The sequence below is a fragment of the Egretta garzetta genome, unplaced genomic scaffold (assembly GCF_000687185.1).
Source record: "Egretta garzetta isolate BGI_Z169 unplaced genomic scaffold, ASM68718v1 scaffold163, whole genome shotgun sequence".
Taxonomy (NCBI): Eukaryota; Metazoa; Chordata; class Aves; order Pelecaniformes; family Ardeidae; genus Egretta; species Egretta garzetta.
Window position 1 is genome coordinate 289062 of NW_009259308.1, and position 26768 is coordinate 315829.

A 26768-nucleotide genomic window follows, 5' to 3' on the forward strand; every position below is an offset into this window, starting at 1 on the left:
CCCTACACTACAGAGACACAATGTGCAGGCGTGGGTTTTTTCAGAGCCCAAAGGCAGAGAGCTGCCTGAGGACTCTGGTTTTTATAGATTAGGCATCTCTATTGCCTCTTTGTATGATTCCCCTCCAGTCTTTAGTGGGCTTCATCTTCTAATCATTTTTCTACACCAGCTGTTCTTTGAATAACCTTCGACTTACTGAATAAGCTCCCATTTTTCTTCATACATAATTTCTCTCTCTCTCTCTCTTTTTTTTTTTTTTTTTTTTTTTTAAAAGATCAAGTCTTTCTTAGGGGGAAAAAAAAAAGAACAAAACAAACTAGAAAAAAAGAATTTAAATTACAATGAAGATGATCATTCTGCAGCCAGGAAAATTATCAAAACTTGCTGGATGTCTAGCTAAGAACACAGAACAGCACACTTTGCTCATGTACCATTTATCACTATCTATAAGCTGCACGTGTTTCTGACTGATGTTATTCCCTAACCAGACATCCTACCTTCGATGTTTGTATATTTATTCCTTTCATCATGAATCACCTTATAGCTGTCTTTATAGAATCTTGTTTTATTGATTTCAAAAAAATGAACAATTTATCAAGATCTACTGTACAAAAATATTTCCAGATAATCCATTGTGGAGATATTACCAATGAATAATGTTTGACTCAGTATCAGTCTAAAAAGAGCAGCAAAGAAAGACATTGAGTCAGAGATATTTATTCTATTTAGTGTTTTTATGGGTTTTCATTTATGAAAATAAAAATATTTCCATGGAAGAAACTAATCTAAAAGTTGCTAAAATAATAAAATTTAATAGTTTCATCAAAATTTAATATTAATAGCTTTAATAAAATAGTCTGGGGGAAAAAAACCACCACCACACTAATTAATAGCTTTGCTATCACTACAAACAGTGAAATAATCCATCAGTCCTGTATGTATAAACTTTCCTTTGAGGATTAATTATAGTTAGAAACTAGGATTTTCATGCTTTCAAAATCAGTAAGTTTAGATCATTGTCTCTCATTAGGGTCTGAGGATTTTTTTTTTCCCCAACCAAACAATTGGGGTATTTCTAAAATATTATTAAATAAATAAATAAAATTTTGCATTGTGAAGGATTAAAGGAACGGGACACACAGGTTCTGACATTAAAAGGACACACACATGCAGCTCTTCAACGTTTTTGTTCTGGTGGGTTTTGTTAACACAATTTATAACTTTAGTGTTTGGCAAAGTTTTGTTGATAATTTTTCCACATTTTCAATCCTACGACAGATAAAAACCCAACACTTCCAACAGAAACAGCTTATAAAATACTCCATATTAAAAATAAGGGGAACCAGAGAATTGATGTGATATACAGTGCTCTACAATTGCCATTGCATATTCCTGTCACAAAGGCATTCTAATCACCAAGCCACCAGTTGGATGAAGACTTCCTCCCCGCTATCATTAGCATCTGCCTCTCCACAGCTGAATAGGAGAGCTTTTTTTATTATTATTCTAACATAAAAAAAAGTTCAATCTCATGTTTCCAACCTGGTCTCCAAAGTCCTCTGGGAACTTCCACAGTACCACTGGATCTGTAAATAATTGACAGACAGCATTAATCAGAGGCAAAGGAACAGAGTATTACAGTCAGAGTACATTAATATTAAAGAGAGGGTCAGCTTAGCGTCAAGCTTTGAGGCAAGTGCAAAAATGTATCTAAAAACTAAGGAAGATATTGGATTATTAAAAAGACTTATTTCATATTTATGAAACTGTATGTTTATTGTTTTACATACGGTAGCAGGTTATAATGTACCAAACTGTTTTCATATTCAACTCTTTCTTTTTAATGTTTGAGTGCTTCATTATTTAACCACACGTTCAACTTTCACATTTTAATTTAATTAAGAAATAAAGTGATGTAAAACCTCTTTCTATCCAAGGAAAAAAAGATGTAAATGATAAGAAGAGGAAAACAAAGATCTTTATGAGGTATAGAAAAGTGTCATTTGTGATTTTGAAGACAGTACCAATGTAACCAGCACTCTCAAGGAAGAGTTTAGAAGAGCTAGCACGTTTGAATGTTTTCTGTTCAAAGCCATTTAAAAATCAGCATTTCAATATTTTTCATTAACCCATTATAACCTGATAATTATCAAAATAATCAGTGTTATTTAAGCTATATATTAGTCTACAATTAACATTATTTTGAAGGCATCTAACACAATGACCTAAACCATAACCTTTCAACAAAAAACGAATTATGCTCTTCATCCCCCCCAAAGCTTTTAATCTCCTGTGATACAAAACCTTCCCGAGGTGCCACTGTTAAACCGTATCACAAACACCCGTGAAGCTTCACAGCACTTCTATACGACAGATTAGCAGCAGCATTTGTCCATGTGCTAAAAGTGAAACTACCCATCTTCCTGCAAGGGAGACCCAGGTTGGTGCCAAAGCCTGGACTAGAGGCAGAGCTCTCCAATTTCTGCTCGTGTCCTAGCCGACGTCAGGCAGATCCTCCCGCCCTGACCACGCACCGACAGCAGCTCTGGGTGCCAAAGGGCAGTAAAATGAATGGCGAAACCTGCCAGTAAGCGCCGGGGGACACTGCCTGATGAGAATTGCAACCTCTCGGCTACCTTGGGAGCTGCTGGGATTTCTGTCTTCCAAGGAGCCCAGATCTGGGAAACTTATAAAGATTTCCCAGTCTTTAACGCTAGCACTGCCCGATAAATCAGAAGTTTCCTTCTTATTGCTACGTTTTACATCAGAACCAGAGGGTTCTCCACTTTTGGCAAAGTACAGAGGTTTCTACTCTTCTCCATCCTCCCACACGCTTGCTGCTGCAAACTGAAGCTTTAATGGAAGGGAAATGCCATTGATGGTATTTTCATTCCCAGCTGCTGATTTCAAATCCTACTATTCAACATGCAGCTGCTGCACCCACGTTTGCTGCTGGCTCACTCACAAGGAGCTGGAGACTGAAGCCAGTATTCCTCCTTCACCCCAGGCCAGACGTTTAACCAACAGTGGAACATACAATTCGAACGTGTTGCAAAATTCAATTTGTCAATCAACTCAACCTAATTTAGACCTAATTTTCATCTAATTCAAATCTAATCGAGATCTTAGATAAAAATGTGGCCATTTGACTCTCCTTATTGAACAAGCACATCTTTGCTCCTAAGAACATCTGGTTCTGCAGCACTTATTTATGAAAACGTACACATTTCACACAAGAAATCTTCATCCATTTACTGGGAGAAGTAAGAACTTTTGGAGGTAGACATGAAACGAGATAAGATGCTGTTTATAAAAATATGGGAGCCAATCAACACAGTGACTAAGAACAGAGACTTTTTTCCCATCTATTTTGCGTATATTTAAATCACAAACACATCTGTGTAATGACCAGATACAAGAGGAGTTTGAGTGTCCCAGTGTCTGTACTGAAAGGGATCTTTTCTTTTTATTCCAATTTAGTATCATGAAAAAGAAAGTAGTTATGTATCAGCAGTGATGTCTGACAAATTCAAGGAGCAGCAAGGACTGTAACAGATATCAAATAACGTCAAGTAATTCATAAATCACTTGCTAAAAACCACTGGAAATTGTGCAGAATCCAAAAAATACCTTAAAGAGAGCTTGCAAATCTAATGCCATACGTCCACAAACATTTCAAGGATAAATGTGTGTGCAGATAAGCAATCCCACTGCGCTCCCACTACCAGCTACTTGTTGGTGACCCTGTGCCATCGTCCCTCTCCTGCAGGTGCAGACTCTTTCACAGCTACACACGGAACCAGATGAGGGAACTGACCAAGATCAAATCAACTGTCTGGAATTTTTCAGGCCAGCATCAACCACATCAGTTCCCCAAAACCCTCGGGTCTGTGCCAGACAAAAAGAAGAAAAACCAGGGAATGGGGAGTTGTGGTACAAAGAAAGCAGGACTGCTTCACCCGGCAGCAATCCGGCCTTAAGCATTTGCTAGACCTCATGAAATAGAAGCTGGTTACTGGCTGCTTCTAGTTCCATTTCTTATCACCTATTTCTTGTTCAGAACTTCCCAAGTCTTGTACCATTTATAGTTGCTTCCATTGCAAAACTCAAGAGTTACTGTCTGCAGTAGGTGCGTGGACTGTTCCGCAGTAAGGCAGGCTGACAGAGCATCGCCGGGGAGGAGCAGACTTGGCAAGCTCACCTCTTCCCAGCAATGAAACCCGGCAGATTATTTTGGCAGATGTGAAGTACAGTTACACGAGAAAGATTTAGTATATTGAATGCTTTAGCAACACAGTAACAAAATCACAGGGGTTTTTTTGATACATTGTAAAATGTTTACTGTATAAACTTCTAAACGGGAAAGAAACATAATTTCTTCCTTTTGCTGTTCTTAGGGGAAGTACAACTACCAGGCTTCAGAAAAGGAAACAGATCACAAAAGCAACAGCTCCAAGCATTATTTTAAAAGTCATAGTCCAGAGCAAAGTATAATCTCAGATTTAAGCAAAACTTGGGCCTAGGTAACTTGGGGCTTGGGGGTCACAAAACGGGCAATATCTTCACATCTCAGTGACGTGCCTATGGAGCTGAACGACATTTCACAGGAGCGCTGTTTACCTACTGGTAACAAGACGAACAGCTCAAAAATTTCTTTTGGTGCCCTGATATGTTAACAGATATAAACCCGCAACCATAGTTTAGTGTCCTGCTCAGTTTGCTATCTTCACTTCATATTATCAGGGCACTCTCATACTATTTTGGTCTCATTTGAAGTAATAAAAACAACTTTAAAGTGAATTCCAGCTGACTGAACTACAGGTATAACAACATTTATTTTCATGTCATGAAAGGATATTTCTATCATGAGAGGATAATTACATTCATGTGATCTAAATGGGCAGAATAATGCTCTTGATACTCCTCCGTGAAAATAAAAAAACCCAACATTTAAAAAAAAGATTCCTAACTCAATTCAAGAAAAACATTCAATGCTACATTCAGCAAAAATTATATGCCTCCAAGACTTGTCCAACTTCTTTGAGCTGGGTTTCGCAGTTGTTATTACTGGCTTTTAACTGGTTATTTTAGTAGGTACTTGCCATACATTTATTAAGTAAGAAAATCTGATGTGACTTGTGCTTCAAAAGGAAAAGGTTACTTTACTCTTTCTACGCCTTCACTCTCTGAAACCAAACCCTAACACCTATAAAAAGCCTTGGGATTTTATGATAATTATCCGAGTCAGGGATTGGGCTTTTTTCAAAAGATTATGTTTGTTTCTGCTTTTGCAGCTAGGCTCAGGCAGCATCCGACACATCTTTGTGGCAACTTCTCACAAGCACTGCAAAGGAAGAAACAAAAGAGTACTGATTTAGAAATAAAAAGAGAAAGTATAATCCGATTCTGCAACTTTATCTTCAGATTTACAAAGACTGAATTTTCTTTTCCCTGAGGATTACTTTCCAGATACCCCATCTGATCTGGCAATGTTAGGTCAATTTTATGCTGATTTTATGGGTGAGAGGATGAGAATCACTCAGAAATAGCTGTTGCTCCAGCCAGCTGAAGAACTGATGAGTTTCTCCTCGTTTTTGTCTTCTAAGAGACTTTTTGGGACAAATGCTTTGCTCCAATTCTACGTAAATGTAATAGAGTAAGGGGAAATTGTTAAGCGCACACAAAAAATAGTTTGTGCATTGCATGTGTAAATAGATACATGCACGTACAAGCATCACTTCTTCCTATGCCTACTGCATCCAGGACAGACATTTCTTACAAAAGGACATCTTAGCATGTGCCAGTAACGCTTGAAAACTCCTTTGCTAAATATCCTACAGCACTGGAAAGTACATCTCCCAGGTCTGAATTTCACACCGCTGCGAGGCTGCAGCTCCTGCACTCGTTGCTAGACATAGCTTTTGACATTTGACTTATTTGACTCCTTTTGCATCACCTGTGATCACGTAAGTCTGTCTATACATATTTTAAAAGAAAGCTTTTTATAATAAAATTCAGAAAGATCACGTTAAGCCCCTGAGGGTCACAATTAGAAACAGATGCAACTCTTGGTACAAGTCAGAAGAGAGGCAAGCATGGAAAGGTTTGTTGAGGGACCAAAACTTAGAGTAAAGTATACTTGATACAGAGAGAAAAATGAGTCACATGCAATGCTTAAAAAAAAAAGTACTCAGAATGTTGCAGTCTAGAACAGCTTCACAAGAGAAACGCAGGCAGGTATCACGCATACTAAGAGAAGAGGAAAACATACACATATCCTCAAGGTAATTCCTCTCCAAAAATCTGTTCTCACAGAGGTAACTTCATAAAGCATAAAGCCATATTTTTAGGAAAACCACCTCTAATACATTTTAACTTCTGTAACAAATCTAAGAAAATATAAAAGTACTATTTCTTATGGCAGAGTAGATTAGAGAAGTAGTGCATTCGGAACTATGAAAAAATAAAGAGAAAGCTTTCTGAGTGGTAACTTTCCCAAAAATTGAGTAGTTAAATACACTCTAAAAATACTCTTCACAATTGTTAAGCTTGCAGATTATAAACGTCACCCAAAAATACAACAGGGTAAGCTAATTAGCACACATTTGATTTGGTAATGGAACAGAAATTACAAATACATGCTGAGAAACATCATCCCAGGTAATTCTCTTGATAGCAAGAGAGAATAATTTCAGACAGAAAAACACAGCTAGGGTAAAATGAAATGGATTAATTAAGTAGTCTAATATTCTGCCTGGAGAGGAGGAATCTTCATCCCTGTGGGTTTTACAGAGCAGGATAGACAAAAAGACTGCCAAGCAGAGTTGGTCATGTCTTGGGACAGGGAAATGGACTAGATGACTGCTCAGTATCCCTCCAGCTACATTTTCTCTGATGCTGTAAAGATATTCATTGGAAAAAAGCTGTCAGTACATAGGGGAAAGAAGAGACTGGGGCCAGGAGTTAGGGGGTTGGGGAAGAAACGCAGTGAGGAAAAGGAAGGCAGCAAAGGAAAGCTTATTGCAGACAGTTCTTCTTTCTTGTCTGGAAAAAAAAAAAAAAAAAAAGTTCCAGCTTGTTTTTCTTACACGAACACAAGAATGCAATTAATAAAGCTGAAATGATATATCATTATCTCAGGGAACAGCTTTATGAATACACATTTAAGCAATAAGCAGAATTGATTTTATTCGAATAAGAAGTTTTCAGCAATAAAAAATTAGTTCTCTAAGCCAAGTTTATAACACTGCTATTGTTTAAAGGCAAAAATCTGCTACATACTGAAAATAATTTGACAGAAACCCACAACAGTAATTACAACTATGCTTTTGTATCAATATAGTACTTTATTACTACAACAGGGATTCAGAAACAAAATAAGAGATGAACCATAATGTGCAACCCAAGCGTTTTCACAGATGAAATCATCTGATGAAAAAACCAGCATTCACATAAAAAGATTACTTCTTGGAAGAAAAAAAAAAAAAAAAAAAAAAAAAAAAAAAAGAAAAAAGACTTCTGTATATCATATTAAAATCCGCTTGTTAACAGTTCCATACATGAAGTGCCAGAGGTGCAGCAGGAACAGGAGGCACTGCTGTCAGGAAGATCTGAGTGCAACAGTGGTCTTCAGCTCCCAGGTTCGGGGGATCAAAGTGGAGCACCTCCCAGCAGCTGGAGGAAGAGCAAGATGCCGCAGAAAAGGGGGGAAGAAGGGAGCTACAGTATTTTCCAAGCATCAGTAATCAAAAGAAAGAACAAGGGCAAAATACATTGAAGCAACTTCATAAAAAAAAAAGTAAAACTAAGGAACACTAGCTAACTTCTCTGGCACTTAAAACCTGTCAGATTAAAGATGATATGCAAATGAGGGTGCCACTGTAGAAAATACTTGAAAGTACACTTTTATGCAAATCATGTAGTCAACGTATTTTTTTTGCTTATCAAAGGAATACTGAAAGAAACTTCTACAGGACTGTTAAGTGTGTTCTCACTCTAACTATTCCACAGAAAGCTTATTGCAGAATGCAACCACATCTTAAGTCTTTTCACAAAAGCAAAAGTAAACATATTTACCAAATTATATTGAATCTTAACAATCCAGCACCTTCAACGCCTTTACTCACACTTTACCCACTAATGTGCCTTCCTAAATGGCCACCAGTTTCAAACAGTTGCTATTTCAGCAAATAGCAAATGAACCACAAGGCAAAAAAAATGCTGCACTGGAACAGGTATGTTCCCCAACACCCTGGAAAGCCAACTTATTCCAGCCAAAAACCAGATACATCGAGTGCTTGACCACTGACAATTTTCAGAGTTAAATACTTTACAACTATGTCAGTTACAGAAAGATGTTAATGAGCTTCAGGAATTACATTTGCCATCTTTTCCTGCTGTATATTAATACACCGAGATTCTTCTGGGTCTCTCAGTGCTTCCACAGTAACCTCGGCAGCACATTTGAGCAAGGTGCTGAACCTGGACTCGCCTTTCAAAATAAGCCACAGCATGGCCACAACGCAGGAGCCCGGTGTCTCCTGTCCCCTCTCCCTTCCCCACGCCAGTGGCCTCTGCCTTGTCTTCACTGCCTGCAAAGTGTATACCCCATTTTGAAAAATGATTCAGGCAGTGAAGGTACCGGACTCTCACTGGTACTGAAGGAGATATTTGGAATGTGTGACTTTCGACATTTTTCCTTTTAATTTTTCTCATACAAGGTAAAGTGTGAACTAAATGCCAACAGTGTCAAACAACACACACTAAATACTGCCCTTTAAGAAAGGGAAAATGGAAAATAACATTTTAGTAGCCTGCCTCAGTTACAGTCACAGTAGCTGTCAGCCATAAGTCTTCTGATTTGCAAATGTGCAACCACGAAATGTGATTTTTATATCAGTGCCTTTTCAGTCAGGTTCAGAAACATAATTGCAAAGATTGCCTCCTCACAGGTAAGATGAAAACATCTTCCTCCTGCAAGGAAGTTTTTCGTAAGGAAACTGCTTTAACTGTAGCTGAACATGAGCTGGGCAGGTTTTCAAGTAAACTGAAAACTGTATCATAGTTTAAAATAACTACTGTAGGACTTATGCTTGAAAAATGCCCCAAAGTACAAGTAACCCAAATTACTCATGGGCATATCAAGTGGCTCAGAATTTAATTGAATCTTTTCACAGACATGTAACTTACTAAATGGTTTCAGGACACCAGTGCTCATGCCATGCTTGTGGAAATTCAGAATTTTGTTTCTAATAAATGGGAAAACAAAGAAACAATCCACAACTGTAAGAGTCCCTTGATCTTTTAAACACAAATCACACACACCACATTCTTCTCTACTCCATGCAAACACAACTCACACTTGAAGCAAGTGGGTCCAACTCAGTCGCTACTCGCAGCATTACAACGTCACGTCAAGTCCACAGATTTTACATGCAGGTCAGTACTACCCCATCAAAATATTGACAGCTCAAAACCTGTACTGAAGCGTGTGAATCCAACGTGCGTACATCGCACGGTAAAGCCACGCAACCGATTTACTGATTGCAAAGGTTGCCATAGAATTCTTTTCAGGTACTTCTAATTTCTGTGATAACGGTTCCTCAAAGCACTCAGAAAATCAAGGATTTGAAAGCAGTGTGCAAATACTGAACTCCAACTCGTCACATGCAAGGTTCAGCCTACCACACTGTAGAGATGCGGGGCTTCATCTGACAGCACTACAGGTTTTGGACCTGACAGTTCCTCTGATTTTTCCAATTTCCCTGTCTATAATGCACTCAAACTATGCAATGAGTACTTTTTTTTCCCTTATATGAGCAAGTAGATGGATAAAACTTCTAGCCACAGCTTGCCATCTCCTTCAGAGCTGCAGGTCAATCCCTTTTTGCCCAAGAATTTGTTACCACTGATGGACGGAGCAGTAAGCCATTTCAGCCAACTAGGGACAGAAAGAAAGGGTCCCTTTGGCTGCAATGCTATTAGCCATGCTTCAGGATAAAACCTTAATCAGGGTGAGAGTTCATCGCACAGATAGTGCACAGATAAAATGAATATGTTCAGCCTTCATTTGGTCTCTTCACAAGATAAGCAGGAGTTTCTTTTACCTGCTAAGTCTTCAGAATGAGCTTGTAAAGTGTGGCAACAATTGCATGCCTTTTGGAGCCACAGTGTTATTTTTAATTTTCCTTTTTTTAACTTGTAATTGTGACTGATGTACAGCTCATGAAAACAAGGATCTAAGAACTAAAGTAGCAAAAGAACAAGCAAGTGAGCACCATATATGCCTTAAGTAATTGCTAATGTTTGAGGAGGGTTTACAAAACAAAATACTTCTGTTCTGCTGTCACTGGGTCTCTTGTTCAAAGAAGTTTCAACCAGACAGGCTGTGCAGTCATCTAATGAAATGAACATAATTGTACGTTACAAAAACATAGTTTCAAATTCTCTATTTTTATCCTGCTTTCATTCTCCCATTACAATTAATGTTGTCTGTATGAAATTCAAACCTTTCACATTTTGCTTACTGACTGTGGCAGGAAGAGATGGAAATAGAGCAGCACTGACAACCGGGACGCAGCCTGGCTGCTTCCTACTCCTCAGAACATCTACGCAAACACAACTGAAACACATATGACTATGAAAGCTTTAACTATATGGGACAACATTTCATGATTTTATATACATACCAGTCTGCTACAAATTAAATTAAAACAATCATAAACATTCTCAGTTACACAAAGCTCTAAAACCATGTCACACTGGTTAGCCATAGCCTATGTATATAATTTGCTATAAGTGTAAACAGTTCACAGATTTAAAATAATTAAAATATCCTTTTAAAATATGTATTTGCTAGCCTATTCTGATTCAGGATTCATTTTTATCTTGGTTGACCATGATACATGAAACCAGAATAAGGATGAAGGAGCAATGATCAATAAGCACAAATCTTTTTTTGCCTTTGCTTTCCATCTTATACCAAATCCATTTTAATACCATTGGGGGGAAAAATAAACTCATCAGTCACCTGATGGAGTAATTCAAAACTTAACCAAACAGGGCTAATGGGTGAGAATTGAATTGAAAACACCTTGACAAAGAAAGCAATTTCTTTTCTTCGCACTCCTCAGAAGCTGTGGGTGATCACTGTAATCGAACCATCAACAGCGAGGGGCCATCTGTCCCAAGGGCCCTCCATGTGAGCAAGAATCAACAACAAAAAATTTTAGAGGCTGGCCCACATGCACTCAGCCCCTATTTGTCTATGACAGGCAGCATGCAGCTGAAAATCAATGTTTTGACGTTTTCACATACCGATCCTTGAAAGTCAACACTAAACTTCTGATAAGAACAAAACACAAGAGTAGGTTAAGAGGTTGCTTACAGAAAGATCAGTGTTACTCCAACAGCTAATAAAGCTCTAATCAGCAGAGATTCTCACTCTATCATGAAGCACTCATGTTTCAGTGTCCAACAGCCATGGTCAGGACAAAAAGAGTACATAAAACAACCTTTACACTAGCATTGATGTTATGAGTCCCCTCTGGTATTAGTCTGCACAGCTACTGAAGATACTCTAGTCATTCACCAAACCACTTACACAGAATCCCCAAACCTTGGGGTTTTTCCATAGAAAACAATGGAAACATTAAGAAAGGGTCTCCCAGAAGTTTCCAAGCCAGTGACCGCACACAATGTATGCTGAGAGCGAGGGGCTCAGGCTGACCCAGCAGAGGCACTGTGGCTTTGGCACCTGATGTCCTAGGGAACAGAGACCCCTCTGATCCACACCAAGGGCCTCCCAGGAGAGAAGCACAGGCTCCATGGCACATCCCTCCCTGGGGACGCTCCCAAACTGGGCACTTTTCCCTCCCCTGTTTCACAGGGGAACAACACGCACAGCGGAAGGTTAATCCAATTTATTTCTTTGGTGTTTTCCTACTGGAAAATATATTGATCTTTTAGTAAAACAAACTCTGACATAGCTGCAGCTCTCTGCACCTTTCTCTCCAACTGCTTCAAAGCTCTGAAGAATCACAAAGTAGTTATAGAGGGCAGCAAGAAAAAAAATTATATTCTTTTTTTTTTCCAGCTTCATTAACAGTATTTGTCCCTCTCTGCTTCAGCAGACCTAGAACGTGGGCCCAGCCAGCAGCGCAACATGCCTGGAATTAGAAAACACAGGCTCTGATTTTCAGTCCTTCCAGTTACCTGCTGCATGACCTCGAGTCAGTCATTCCAGGTTTCCAAATACCATGAGATCTTGGAAAGCTAATTCTTTTTGATTCAGAAGAACATTTACGTGCATAAAAAACGGATATTACCATGCAAGCCCAGGGTTAGTTATTTTAAAGCACAGGCCACACATACACATAAGACAAGTAAAAGCAAGTCAAAGGGTTTTTCTCACGGGTGTTTACAGTTACTCGGGTCAAAATTCCCCATTATACCAGAGTGGGGTCAGTAAAACAGGGGACGTAAACAGCATCCAAATATATGTAAAGGGGTTGTAACCAGAACAGCATTGTGTCTCGCTGCCCTGGAGGCAGAAGACGTGGGTTCCAGTCTCTATGGAGACTGAACCTTCTACTGGGTTGCACTCTCTAATCCCGAAGCACATTCAATAACCAGGAAAGTCTCCGCGACGTTTCTTGATATGATGTACTTCAGTGATAAAACGGAAGAGTTACATTTCTTTACTAATTTCTAAAGTAGCATTTATTCAGAACAGCAAAGTAGGAGGGTGATGTAGATGCATGATATCCATTTACATCCCATTACAAAGAAACTGTGATGCAGTATTAGTGCAAAACTCTTATGAAAACTCAAAGCCTGATGCCTGCTTTGTCCAGTGGCATCTCAAATAAAACATGTACAAAACAGTGAAGATTAATTTCACAGTGTGATAATAGCAGACAATATATTTCACCCTAACAGAAAAAGCTAAAGTTCAAAACAACACGCTGCACTCGCATGTCCCATGTGGGGTCAGAACTCAACACACCCTTCGTAAATCAAGCCCTTCCAGAAGGCAAGGTCAGAAGCCTTCTTCTCCCATTTCAGCAGCCTGCATTCAAACTAGCTGTCCTAGAAGTACAAGAACGTATGTCAGAAGCAGTTACATCAATGAAGGCACCCTGCCAGGTACACAGCCACACTGCTGGGTAGGAGCCCAACCCAGACTCAGCTGCCTCCCTGATCAGAAAGCCAGGGTGCACCAGCCAGGCTGCGGGCTCCAGCGTGGCAGTTGGCTCGTCACAATGGCAAAGTAGTCCAGAGAGTGGTTCCTGCCACTCAGGCTAGAACGAAGAGAGGAAACAGACCTGCGCACACTCAGATGAGCAGCGGGGTGTTTGGGGATGGGCAGATAAGGACTACAGGAAGGAAGACAGTATTACAGAAAGATGGGCTATCCACGTGTTTGAACTCAGTATTTCTGCCTCTTAAGTAATGAAGGTCTAAATTTTACTTTCCAAAGAGCATTACAGCAGAAAGAAGTAAGATGAGAACAGGGAAACCATGAGTAATGTCTGTGTATGCACCAGATACACAGCAGTCAAAAATATTAGCAAGGGAAAAAATGGTATTATTATTATTGATGTGAAAGAGCAAGGAATGACTTCACAATAAATCGACAACAGCATAAATTAAGGTTATGTCTAATCTAAAAACATCGATTTACCAAATAAATCTGATGCTAATATTTCAGAATGCATCTATAAACCTGCACAACAGTAACAGCTGTCAACACACAGAAGGCACAAGAAGCTCAAATATATGACACTGCATGTAATATTACGTATTATAATGCATTAATCTGTAAGAAGTTTTTCATAAAAAGGTCTCCTCTCAACCACTGCCCTTCTCATTGAACAATTTCCCTCTGTTCAGTAGCTGCATGAAAGGATCAGATGCTATTATGTCTTCCGCATGTTGGAGGGACTATGATTCTAGCATTCATTTTCTATCTATTTCTCCAACTTTTTCCTTGACGTAGGTCATTAGACAAACTTCAGGTTACCTACAAGCCCCACATCACTAACCAAATCTAGGCATTTCACGCCCATGCTCTGTCCTCCCATGTTTGCCATCTCCACCAGTAAGGCAGTACCGCTGCCATGGCTGCACATTCACCACAGGAAGGCTTAAAAGGGTGATCTGAATGATCAGTACAGTTTGGTAACAATTTGATAACTACCTGGAGCTTTCCTATTTATTTTTCCCTTTGTTTCTGAACACAAAAGGAAATTTGCCCCTAGGAGAAAGAGTTGAGCTCTATTATGTATGCGAAACCTGGACCAGCAAGGGCATACAGTTGAAATCAATGCTAAAGGCTAATAATCTCTGATCTAAACACAAAATTAAGTGATGAGCAGATGGACCCCAAGAAAACCCAACTGTCTCATTGGTCATTTATCAGGAAAACAAAAAAGCCATGAATGCTAAGAATTAATCACAGGTGCCAGCTATTCTTCATAAGCCATCAAAATGAATTTTCAGAGGAAGCATTAAAATGTTTTCAAGACAAGCAAATTCTTGTGCTAAAATACACTATGCAGCAGAAGAAACAAACCATTAACCATGCGCTAGCACTTCTCATCAGGAACAGTTCAAAATGCAGCTAGATAAAAAAAGTTGCTTTGCTTGAAGATAACTAATTCCATTTTTTTATTAATGAAGCCTAACCATAATCACCCATGCTGAAAATTTCATAATCAATGGGAAACGGTGTATTTGTAAATTATGTCTATATAAAGTAAGGTATCTCCTTATAGCACCTTTTTAATTAATTGTTTTGATAATTAGTAAGAAAACATACAGGGTACAAAAATACTGCTGCACCTTTCAAGTAGAAAGACACACTCTCTCTCTCAACAAGCCCCAGATAACTACTCTCTTACCTTGAACCTCCCATTACTCTGAAAAACAAAATGAGCACACTTGCCAGAGCAGGGAAAATCCACTCGTTTCTGAAAACTGAAAAGACTAAAAATAGATTTGAAAAATTATGGATGTGCAAATATCACATCTTAATTTTAACAAGTTATTTCAGATGACTTGTTATTGCTAAAATTCTTCATTCCTACCAAGGGGACTAACCTGCTCTAGACAAATAATAGGATAATAATAACAGTTACAGAAGGCCTGTGAGCTGCGTGTCTTGTCCATGTATGATAAAAAGCACATTCAGGAGAATATATTGAATGCTGCCCACTGAAAAAGTTACAAAACTAACCCATTAACAGCAAGGCAAATAGACTATAATGGATTATTCATTTTAGTTTCCCTTAATAGCTATAGGAATCACCTGCACAGGTATGTCCAGCAACAGCCACAGCCCTAAGTCTTCAATTTAAAATTAATTTATTAAACAAATCTGCAGACTTAACAAGCTCTCCACTAAAACACTGTCTTTTGAACTCAGTAAACCCAAAAGGGTTTCTAAGGATTGTAAAGAGAATGAAGAGACTTCTCTCATTTGAAGATGTGTCAGATCACGGAAGTAGACTTAGTAATACCTTTCTGAGGAATTTACACTATATAATAAAAATGGAAAAAAAAAAAAAAAGTTGGCTATCTATATGAAATTGAGAAACAAAAGATTAAGCTCGGCCAAGGGTCAGAGGAAGCATGACCTGTGAGGTTGGGCTATTTCCAAGCACAAATAAAATCAAGCGTGTACCAAAATATATGTCCCTGAGTGCTGAGAAGTCCTGCCACCGGCTGGCTGAGGAATGCTGCTGGTTACTGATCACTTCTCTAAGCAAGGGGCCTAAAGCTGTCCAGGTCATAAGCAAATGTTTGAAGATGTGACATGTGAAGAGGGTCAACAACAAAGCCTAGCTTTAATCCCTTTGTGTGAAGCAGGAAGAGGAATTTACCTCATATATAAAACACATCTATGGCCAGTGAAGTATAAAACTTCCAGAGGTGCACAAGCACAGCATTATGTCTTCTTTGCTTTCTTGCATGCTGGGAGAGACCGGGAGGGAGGAGAGTAGTGCTTCTCATGGGCTTGATGTAGTGAAGCACAAGGAACGGTTGTATGCCAGGCAGGGAGCTTTAACGTACCACATGTATTAATCACTGTTGGTACCTTCTGCCAGCCTGAGTCAAGAGTAGCGTAACCAATTAGTCCAAACGGGTGGACCTGGGAATATGGGAGGCTTAACTATTAGTTAACATAACTTCCATCATTTCTAATTGGATTGTGACTAAATTCCCAGCACTGATAATACCAAAATGAGATCAGAGGGGAAAGCCTCCATATTCCCTTTGCACAAAGGTTAGAAACAGCTCTCCCCTGCTGTTGTACAATAGCACTGACCACCCAAAGACCCGCGGCATTAACTAAAGAGACCCATCTCACTGCCTGTTGAATGCGTGTGAGGAGGTTATTACTGTGATGCTTCTTTATGAACTTCAAAAAAACAGTCCAGAAACAGTGGAAAATGTTAAAAGGCCAAATGCTAAATGATGTTAATTTATGCAAAAGGAAGACTAAAAATAATTTAAAAAAAAAAAAAAAGATCTGATCTGGGCTGGGTAGGATGAGAGCAGAGTAACTCTACTTTTAAGAGTCAGTGAAAGATTCAGTTTTCCTTTGGGGATCTCTCTACTGAGCATTTGAGAAGGGAGAGCTATGCAAGCTCCAAACTCTGTAGCAACGCGCAGCTAAGCCAGCACACATCTTCAGATTCACTTGCGTCCCATCAGAACTCCTGTAACCATTCCTGACACTCATTTGCTTGACCCATTTTTGATAAACAAAGGATGGAGTACTTGAAGTATTTTTCCCCCTTGTTCATCCCATTCTTTGGTAGTCTCTTATTTTATGGTCAGAGGTTAAACTGCTGACCTCTCACCTTCAAGGCAAGTTTTTCCCCCCGTCCATAAAAGGTTTTTCACAGTGTGCAGCATTCGGATTAGCCCCTATCCCCTTGAACAAAAGCTATGCCTTTGTACTACTGGTTTGGGCATGGAGTCCGTACATCAGAGGAAGCTGCTCCTACTTACCATTCACAATAACGATATTGTGAGGCCCCTCTAAGGCCTCGTCTCTCAGTGTCTAGACTTTCACCCAACCAGCCAGCAAAAAGAAAATCCTGTAAAGCACTCAACTGAAAATTAACTATGGTATCCTGTTGTGAACCTGATGAAGACGTTATTTGAACATACGGTAAAACTTTCCATTGTTTAACATAAAGATAAGAGAAAAACTTTTAGAGCCCTAAGCTTTAAATAGTCATAGGGATCAATTCACTCATGGGTCAGTAAATGCATTTTATTAGCAAGCAGCTATTGCTTATGGGTGTCTTTAAAATAATACACAGATTATTAAATTATACTCAAGGGCCTAGCATTCTGGATATCTACAGAGCCTAACTTTCTACCCACTAAGGATACACTAAGGCAAAGCTCAAGACACAGGAAAAGAAGTGTATCTTCCAGGATTAATTGAAAGTACAGCATTAGTATTGCCCACTGTCCCGGTTATCCTCAGCAATTAAAATAACAGGTAAGGCAACGAAAATATTTTATGCTTTCTGATAGAACAAGATGTGTAAGTGCTCAGCATCACTTGTCAACAAAAAAGGAGAACTCTGGGCACAAAAGGTTATCTATAGAGTGCAAATAAACTATGGGATTTTCGGGGGGGGGGGGCAGAACAACCTCACATTGCAATTACTTATATTTTCTTTCTTTGTAACACTTGCATTTCTGTAGCATAAATAATACACAGGGGCAAGAGAGTTTACTGAAGTGGAAAATGGGCTAACTAATAAAAATATATTCTTTCATCTTGAGAAAAAAGCCCACAAGCAGGGCAGAAAAAAAAAACCCCACACCTAGATCTGAGCAATATTTTAATGTTTGAATAAACATATGATATATTGTGAATCACTGAAAAGAACTTATTATTGCAGACAAATAGATGTTTGCGTCTTTGCGGGGTTCTTATGGCCTCTCTTAAGTGTGTATTTTGGAAAGAGTTCCCAGGCTTTGCTAGGAGAATAAGCCACAGCTGAGGAAATGCATCCCTCTCACCAATTGTACCAATCTGCTCTCAAAAGACAGCCAGAATGTCTCAAAATAAGAGGCAAATGGATTGATGTTTGGCATAGGTTGCTTGACTGGTGGAATGTGAGGGTATTTGCTTGCTTGGGGGGGCTGTTTGTTTTTTTGAAGTGTGTTTTGTGATGAAACAAGCAAATGTGAAATCATCCTTGTCATAACAGGAAAAACAAAACAAAACTCCACATTTATCCCTTACCAGCAACCCCACAGGGCCTGGTCACGGCAGCAGCACATGAAAAGCAACAGGACTTGAGAGCCTGGAAACAAACGCTACCATAACTGCAACACCCCGGAGTGGGAATAACAGCAACCTCAATTCTCTCAACAGGTGGAAAAGGTGGATTTGCAAAGGAGGCAGAAAACAAGAAATAACCTTCTCTGCCTTCATGGAGTATCAGACATTAGGCACATGCCACCGTCTCCCTTTGCCACACAGGGCAGTCATGCTTAGGAAACCAGAGTATTTTAATGTTCCTTGTAAAGCCCTTTGAAAAAAAAAATCCCACACAAGATAGCTTCTGTCACACCTACAGACTGCTAGGTGTTAATATCTTCAGCTATATAAATACTTAAGTCAACCTCTGATGTGTTTTGGGCTCTGTGATGTTTCCCAAGACTGACCACAGGACTGCTTACCAAGCAGACATGCTTTGCACACTGCAGTCACCAGCAGCAATGCCTGCTGCACTACAGCAACAGCACAAACACCCTGCACCTTGTACTGAACTACTTTTACTTGGAGTTAGCATACATAAACCCCACCATATTATCACTAAACTCCAGAACTGATACAAAGAAACAGTAGTAAAAGAGACATTTAGGATAATTAAATTGGAAAGGAAAATGGTTGCCTTCTACACGACAGATCAGATGCACCTTCTGCTCCATGTCAGCTGCACTCTGCCTTCTCCATAGTCAAGGTCTTCTCAGTGCAAGACAGCAATAGATGCTCAGCTTGATACATCAACATTCAATTTACTTTTAAATAGGTTTGCCAAATCAGTAACTACAGGAAGGATTTCTCAAATAAGAACTTACGGGCATTACATTCAAAACTATAGAATAACCATTTTTCCCCTTGAGCTGAGCAGCATTACACAGGAACCTCAGCTTCCTGAAATGCAGCTGCCACAAAAGAACAACAACAGAGGATCTAATACCATAATCCTCGTCATGGTACCAAGGAACTTGCTTGTTTATAGATACTTACTGTGAGTGCGATTCAACAAGATGCACATTTTTACACATATGTAGGCCAGCCTGAGAGGATATATGCAAACTGATTTTAGACAGACAAAACATCTGAGAAGAAACAAATCCAGAGCATTAACGCAAGAGCATGATAATAGAAACAGATTTACTTTCTTCTGATTCATTACTATTTTTAGTTCTCAACCAGGTTACTGAGAGGAAAAAAGAAAATACTAACACGGGAGATTTAAAAATTAGAACACTTTAAAATTCTTACTGTGACTACAAGTAAAAACCCAAGATTCTTCTTCCTATACTGAAAATAAATTTTGGGCCATTTTTATATTCTCTTCTCTGACCCCATGTTTAGCACCATAGCATCCTACCAAACAGGAAAAAAATCCTCTGAAAAACCGCACTACATGAGATCAGATGACCTACTGATCTGAAGCTTTAGAAACAGACATAGAACTCAAAAAGTTTTGGTTTGGGGTGGCGATGTTTGTTTTTACAACTTTATCTATTTATAATGTTGTTATGAGAAAGAGCTGTAACAATAAATAGCAGATTCTCCACCATGGGTAAAAGTGATGAAACACTTGCTTCCCAGCACAGGGCACAAAAATTGTGAAATCACCACTCTGCTGCTACAGAAATCTGTAACATGATGACAACTTGGATATTTTACTCAGTTATGACCATGCTCTCCCCAAAACCAAAAGAGATTGAGAGAAGAATACAAAAGGTTATATCATAGGTATGGAAAAGCACCTACTCATGGCCAAGCTCAACAAATTACACTCTTTGGGTTAGAGAGCCAGCTGTGGGGGGATAAAAGATCACCCATGACGCAAGTGAAGGTGAAAAGGAAATAATTACTCCCTATTTCTTGTAATACAAAACCTATAATCCAAATGAATCAACAGCTGTGGGTTTAAAACAAACAGAAGGAAACTCTGCTCACAAACTGTACCACAGCCACAGACAGGACTGCCCGAGGATGCTGCAGTGGCCAAGGATATAAAGGGGGCTCAAAAACAAGCGTGCTTGCACAGGACAGGCCCATTGTTGGCCACAAGAAAAAAAATGACAGCTTTAACCAACCTCCAAACTTAAGCAGCTGACCACGGGTATGCATGCGAGAGAAAGGAAGCTGGCGTAGACCAAGGTGGACTCGGGCAGAGAGGCAAGGCACGTGGCACCCGCTCCTGCCACCGCCAGCTGCCACACATGGGTGGGGAAATGAACTGCTGCAAAGCCTGCTCCTGTTTTTTCTTCTCTGCCTAAAAGGCTAGAATCTGTATTTTGACACATTTCTCATTTTTCTTTCAGTAAGAAATACAAGAATGGAGTCGCACCAGCAATGCAACCACAAGGAACGGGTCCTGGAGTGCATCCTTCCAAACACTTTCAGTCAGGCACATCCCCCTTCATCCACGCTAAGGAAGGACACAAGAGTTTTCACACAAGCAAAAGGGGGGCCTGACACTTTTGGAGACCACTGGAAATGGGTAACGGTTTAGTTTGGGATTCGTGCAGGAAAGAAGCTGCATCCAGTGCAGGAAAGGATTTGTATTTTAGACTGGGGCTTCAGGTGTTTTGCTCCAAGCAGGCAGCCTTGTTTCCAAAGCCTGCACGCTGAGCTCCTTGCAGCAACATCAGACCTATTTTGAACTGCCAGATCTGGAAAGCAGAGTTTAGCACGTCTCAGAAGAAATTTTCTGGATAATTCAGCCAGATTCAGGTCATGCTGGCCAGTATCACTAAAGCACTGAACAGCAACACCCACTGTGGCTAACTTCAGCTGATTTTATTAACCAGTGTTTTAACAGTTATGTGAAAGGGGACACGTGTCTTCACATAGAGATCACGTATGCATTAAACAAGGAATGCACAGATAACTCATCTACAACGAAAAAAGCCCCAAATCTTTACTGGTCCTGATGATGAGAAGCAACATCTTTCTTTTGCACAGAACTGCTGAAAGACAAATTTTCAAACACAGAAGTCTAATTTAAGAATACATTTCTGTTGTTCTTCAAATTACAGAGCATCTCCTTAACGAAAAGCCTCAGTCACAGCTTCCTCCCACATACACTCACACCCAAAATGAAAACCAAAAATGAGAAGACAGCAGAACGAGGAACCAACTGCACTACGATAAGGGGATACTTCATTAAGCTACTGATCAAGATACTGAAACCTCATTTCTGATGTGCTAAGAAAAATTTCTTTTACAGACACTTGTAAACCAAACACACAAAACGTATTTAAGAATCACCCTGCAAGGATAATTTGGTTGACCTACTTTGTCCTCTTCTTCATCTACACGCTATTGTTCACCATCTTGTTCTTTCTTATACTTGGAGACAAAATTACTGAAATTGTCTTTCATTCCTGACCTACAAGCATATAATCAAATTAACACCTAAACAATTAAGGAATATGCACCATCCTTGAAGTACCACAGGTAAGAAAGTAAACTACACACAAAGGTACATCTAAACCCCTTCTTAATCCTTACAGATACACAAAGAATTATTCATCTACCATTGCTTTTAGGCTCTTTAATCACTTTAATCTCAATTAGTCAGTTACTAAAATTGCTTCCAAAAATGAGAGTCATAGTTCTACAGATACAAAGGGATAAGTTTTTACACCCCAGTACAATGCATGAGTCATTTAAAGTACCACAAAGCCCTGCAGCTAAATTTAAAAAGAAAGAGGTTACTGAATATAATCCTCTAATAATATTTGAAAACTACTTAAGAAAATTCTGTCTATAAACTGTTCACTTTTTCCCCAAAAAAAGGTTCTAATAAAGGGTAAGTGAATACGTCACTTAATTGTTTTGCTTTTAGAATTAAACTCCACGGCAACTTTAAAAAACCCTGCATTTTAGTGTTTGTTATTTCTTTGCTACAGGAAGGCTTTGATAACAAAAAGAAAACAAAGATAACAAAAAGCAGATTCATCCATTTTTATAGTTCTTTAAAATATTGATCTATTCGTAAATCCTGTGTTTTACATAGAAAGCAATATCCGTCTGGTATTAACAGAAGCAATTATCAGATGCTTTGAAACACTACAAACATGTTACAAGTGTGGCAAAAATTTCAGCCTGAACTAAGAAATCCTCGTAATCTACTTCACTACTCCCTGCACATTAACTTAGCTTTTTCTGAATAAAAAGAAAGAATCAGATAAACTCTGTTATCTTAAATGTAACATATCTGTGTGGTACCTTGAACTCTTTGAGAGCAGAGAGCTCAGCAATATTCTCCCCTCTAAAAACAAGGACATGAGGAGTGATGCTACACACCAGTGCAAGCCTAATCTGCTCCCTCTCTCAAGTCAGTCATTGGCTCATTGGATTTTCTTCCCATGTTTCCTAGCTGCTCTCCATATACCACAGGGAGCCAGTCACTTGTTACCAGTCACTGACACCTACTAGTTTTGCTTGGCCAGCTTTCTTACACAGGACAAGTTTAGAGAAGCAAAGCAACACTGGGACTGTAGCACGAGGTGACAGGAGTCCTTTCAGCTTCCCCTGCCGCAAAGGGGATCAAAAGAAAGAGGTGCCAAATCACACCTCTTTCTTGGCAAGGCATCCAAGCCCCTAACGGTAAAAACAGAAAGCAGAGTGGGTACCATTCTCACAACTGCTATTCCTTGAAGAGCGACAAGGCAGTAAGTAACTAAGGACACGTTCAATGGGCTATGGGTAATTTGGCATGTAGTTTTAACCTATTAGTTTACTGATTTCCCTGGATTATGAGTATCTTGAAACAACTTCTTGTGAATGTGTGGTTGCATCAGGCAACATTAACAATGTTTTAATGAAGCTGTTGGTAAGTTTCCTACTTGAAGAGAGCCTAGAACAATTTTCTTTTTGAAGTTATATAACTTTCACATAGATGCGCAGCTGAAGTGTTACTGTGGTGCAAAGATAGTAACAATACAAAGTCGTGCTTAATCTTTTCAACAGCAGATATTACAGCACTTCAAGGAGGTCACAATCACAGTCCCTTCATATTTCATGATACAATAGCTTGGGGGGGGGGGGGGCTTTTTTTTTTTTTTTTTAAAAAAAGGTTGTCTACTGTTTAAATATGTTTAAAAGGTTATACAGCAAATTTTCTCCTCTGTCTTACTCACCAAACTCAGATTATTTGAGGTGAAAGCATTGCTTAACTATAAACTTCACCCCCACTGGCTCCTGCTTGAAGGGGAGCTCACAAGAGGGGCTTTAACTACAGCCAAATACATTGCAAATTAAGGTTTTGCATTTGCAAACAAACTTAGGTCAATTTCTGATATTATAAAAATTATATTTCAAAAAATATTTACTTCAGGGACAGGAAAAGTTAACACTTTGGAAAATTATGTAAGTTCTCCAAAATGCACTTACGCCTTGATCTTAAGCAATGCAAACAAGCATATATATGCCATTTTCTTCGTGGCAGTTTCAGGAGCGCTCACCCCCTCACTGTTACTTCAGTTACACCAACCCACTTTCTGTGCAGCCATGCAGTAACTAAGACAACTTTTGCTTTCTCCTAGCTGCCTGTGGAAAGACGGGCTATAGAAGAGAAGACAGTCACGCTTATCACTAGCGCCAGAAACTACCAACAAATGCACTGAGCTCAGTATTAGTCATTCATTTCAAACTTGAAGCGCCTATTTCCTGGAAAAGACTTGGCTTCTTTTTTTTTTTTTTTTTTTTTTTTTTTTTTTTTTTTTATTAGCAGAACTTGCCTAATTGATGCTTATTAGCAGTAAAGTTTGTTGATGTGGCCCACAGTAATGCATCACTTGGGCTTTCAGCAACGTGATCCTGGCTTTCTTCACTCCCCTTCAGGGGCGACTTGTGCTCGTACTTCCTACTGACACAGAATATGAGTTTTACCTTTATGCAGCCAATTTGCTTCCCCAGTTTGGCTGAAGCTCAACATCAGCAAAGTCCAAAATGAATCTAGGATTATGTCTGGCCCTTACAATGTGGGGGTGTTTTCATCCTTTTCCCTTAGTGCTGCTAAGTCAAATGAAAACACAAACTTTACGCATGCAAAGGAGGAAGCATGGACAATAACAGGACACTCAAAAGACCAAAAAAAAAAAAAAAAAAAAAAAAAAAAAAAAAAATCAAAAACCCACCACGCTAGCTCTGTAAACATAATCCAGAGCTGAAAGATTTTGCATCCTATTAATAACTACTGAGCCATCTAGCCACAAGTTAAGAAGATGTTTCATCTATTGTTTATAAAATGCTTTTCTTTATTGACTTATTACCATTCAAAACCAGACTGGGTTGGTACGCTGTATGATACTGTGGTTTGTACCACCATACCTTCGGTGTATGTGATCAGTTTTCCAGGCACAGGAACTTCTAGAGGGGAGGACTGCAGTTCATCATACATAAAGCAGATTTTATCCATACACCTGTGCATTCTACCAATGCCCATAACTTCTAACACAGCTACATATGAAAGAACGTTCTTCTTTCACTGCTCGTATATTTTATTTGAAGATTAAAAATTGTATTATAATGTCTGAGAATTTCAGATTTGAGGAGTCAAGTAGTGTATCTCAACAAACCACTGTTTTCCATCGCTGCTAGATAGTAAACATTCTCTTAAGAAGAACCTAATGAAGCTGAAAACACTGATTTCAAATTCATCTTCCCCAGCCATCAGTGTTCAAAGTAGATCTGAGAATAAAATCTGGCTCTCTGCCCAACCCTGCATACTTGCAACACTCACATCATTCCAGTACATCTAGCTGATACACTGTAGAGTTAAACAAAATCCTCTAGAAATGTTGGTGAACATGATGGGGTAATTAAACTATTGATTTATATTTCAAATGTTGTTTCTCTGGTTTCTAAGCTGTATTATTCTCCTGTAATGGATCAGTACTGCTCTGTCACAGGCATATTAATTTAGGATAACACACAGCATAAACTATAATTTCTTTTTGTTTTACGTATATGACATGACTTCTAATATTCCCATGAAACAGATTAATTGAATATATACTGCTGGCACTTAAAATGAAAAAAATGAGGTTCTGGAACATCAATCAGTAGAAAGCTACTTTCTCATTTTCTGTAACACTTAACTGTTTCAACATTTATCTCAGATTAGGCAATTTGTAACTGTTCCATGATTTGCATTGTGTTCTGACCTACAAGCACAAAGCTACTGTATCAACTACTATGCTAAGTAATATATACTGTTCTACACATACAAAGCAACATTAACTAAACACAGGTCTAAAAAAAACAAAAGAAAATACCAAAATCCCCTTGTCTCATTGCATATAAAGCACTTCAAAACACCACTTTGTTTGCAACTATTGTTTATGCTGTTCTGTCCTAGCAAGGCTTTTTGTCTTGCTCACTGAAAGAAAAATATTTCAAGATGTGCTGGCAATTAAAACATACTAGTCACGCTTAGATGAGTAATTCCTAGTGTTAAAATACACAGGAGCAGAACTCCAGTAGCAGAAGTACCCTAGTAGCATACGTCAGTATTGTTTCCCTGTTACATTAAGATATAAGGAGGCGTGTACATGATGAAACACAAAGCAGATTATACACTTTTACCAGCTTATCAAATCCCATTATGTTTTTCATATAGTCATAGAATCATTAAGGTTGGAAAAGACCTTTAAGATCATCAAGTCCAACCCTTAACCTAACACCGCCAAGTCCACCACTAAACCATGTCCCTAAGCACCTCATCTTCCTGTCTTTTAAATACCTCCAGGGATGGGGACTCGACCACTTCCCTAGGCAGCCCATTCCAGTGCTTGACAACCCTTTCTGTGAAGAAATTTCTCTTAATATCCAATCTAAACCTTCCCTGGAGCAACTTGAGGCCATTTCCAGGCTAAACAACTCCAATTCCCTCAGCTGCTCCTCATAAGACTTGTGCTCCAGACCCTCCACCAGCTTTGTTGCGCTTCTTTGGACATGCTCCAGCACCTCAATGTCTGTCTTGTAAGTGAGGGGCCCAAACTTGAACACAGTATTCGAGGTGTAGCCTCACCAGCGCCAAGTACAGGGGGACAATCCCTTCCCTGCTCCTGCTGGCCATGCCATTTCTGACACAAGCCAGGACGCTACCGGTCCTCTTGGCCACCTGAGCACACTGCCAGTTCATATTCAGTTGGCTGTCAACCAGTACCTCCAGGTCCTCTTCTGCTGGGCAGCTTTCCAGCCACGGTTGCCCAGGCCTATAGCGTTGCATGGGGTTTTTGTGATCCAAGTGCAGGACCCGGAACTTGGCCTTGTTGAACCTCATACAATTGGCCTCAGCCCATCGATCCAGCCTGTCCAGGTCCCTCTGTAGAGCCTCAAGCAGATCACCACTCCTACCCAGATTAGTGTCACCTGCAAACTTAATGAGGGTGCAATTGATCCCCTCATCCAGATCATTGATAAAGATGTTAAACAGAAAATTTTTAAGACACAATGTAAGCAATTCTGATTT

General features: G+C 39.3%; 1 protein-coding gene across 1 annotated transcript in view; it reads right to left on the reverse strand.

The window, feature by feature from the left end:
- DENND1B (DENN domain containing 1B) overlaps positions 1 to 26768 on the reverse strand; it is a 162190-nt gene that overhangs the window by 119311 nt on the left and 16111 nt on the right. The window contains exon 4 of the mRNA XM_035891739.1: positions 1543 to 1586. Within this exon, the coding sequence (XP_035747632.1) occupies positions 1543 to 1586 (44 nt within the window). The remainder of the gene's footprint in view (positions 1 to 1542; positions 1587 to 26768) is intronic.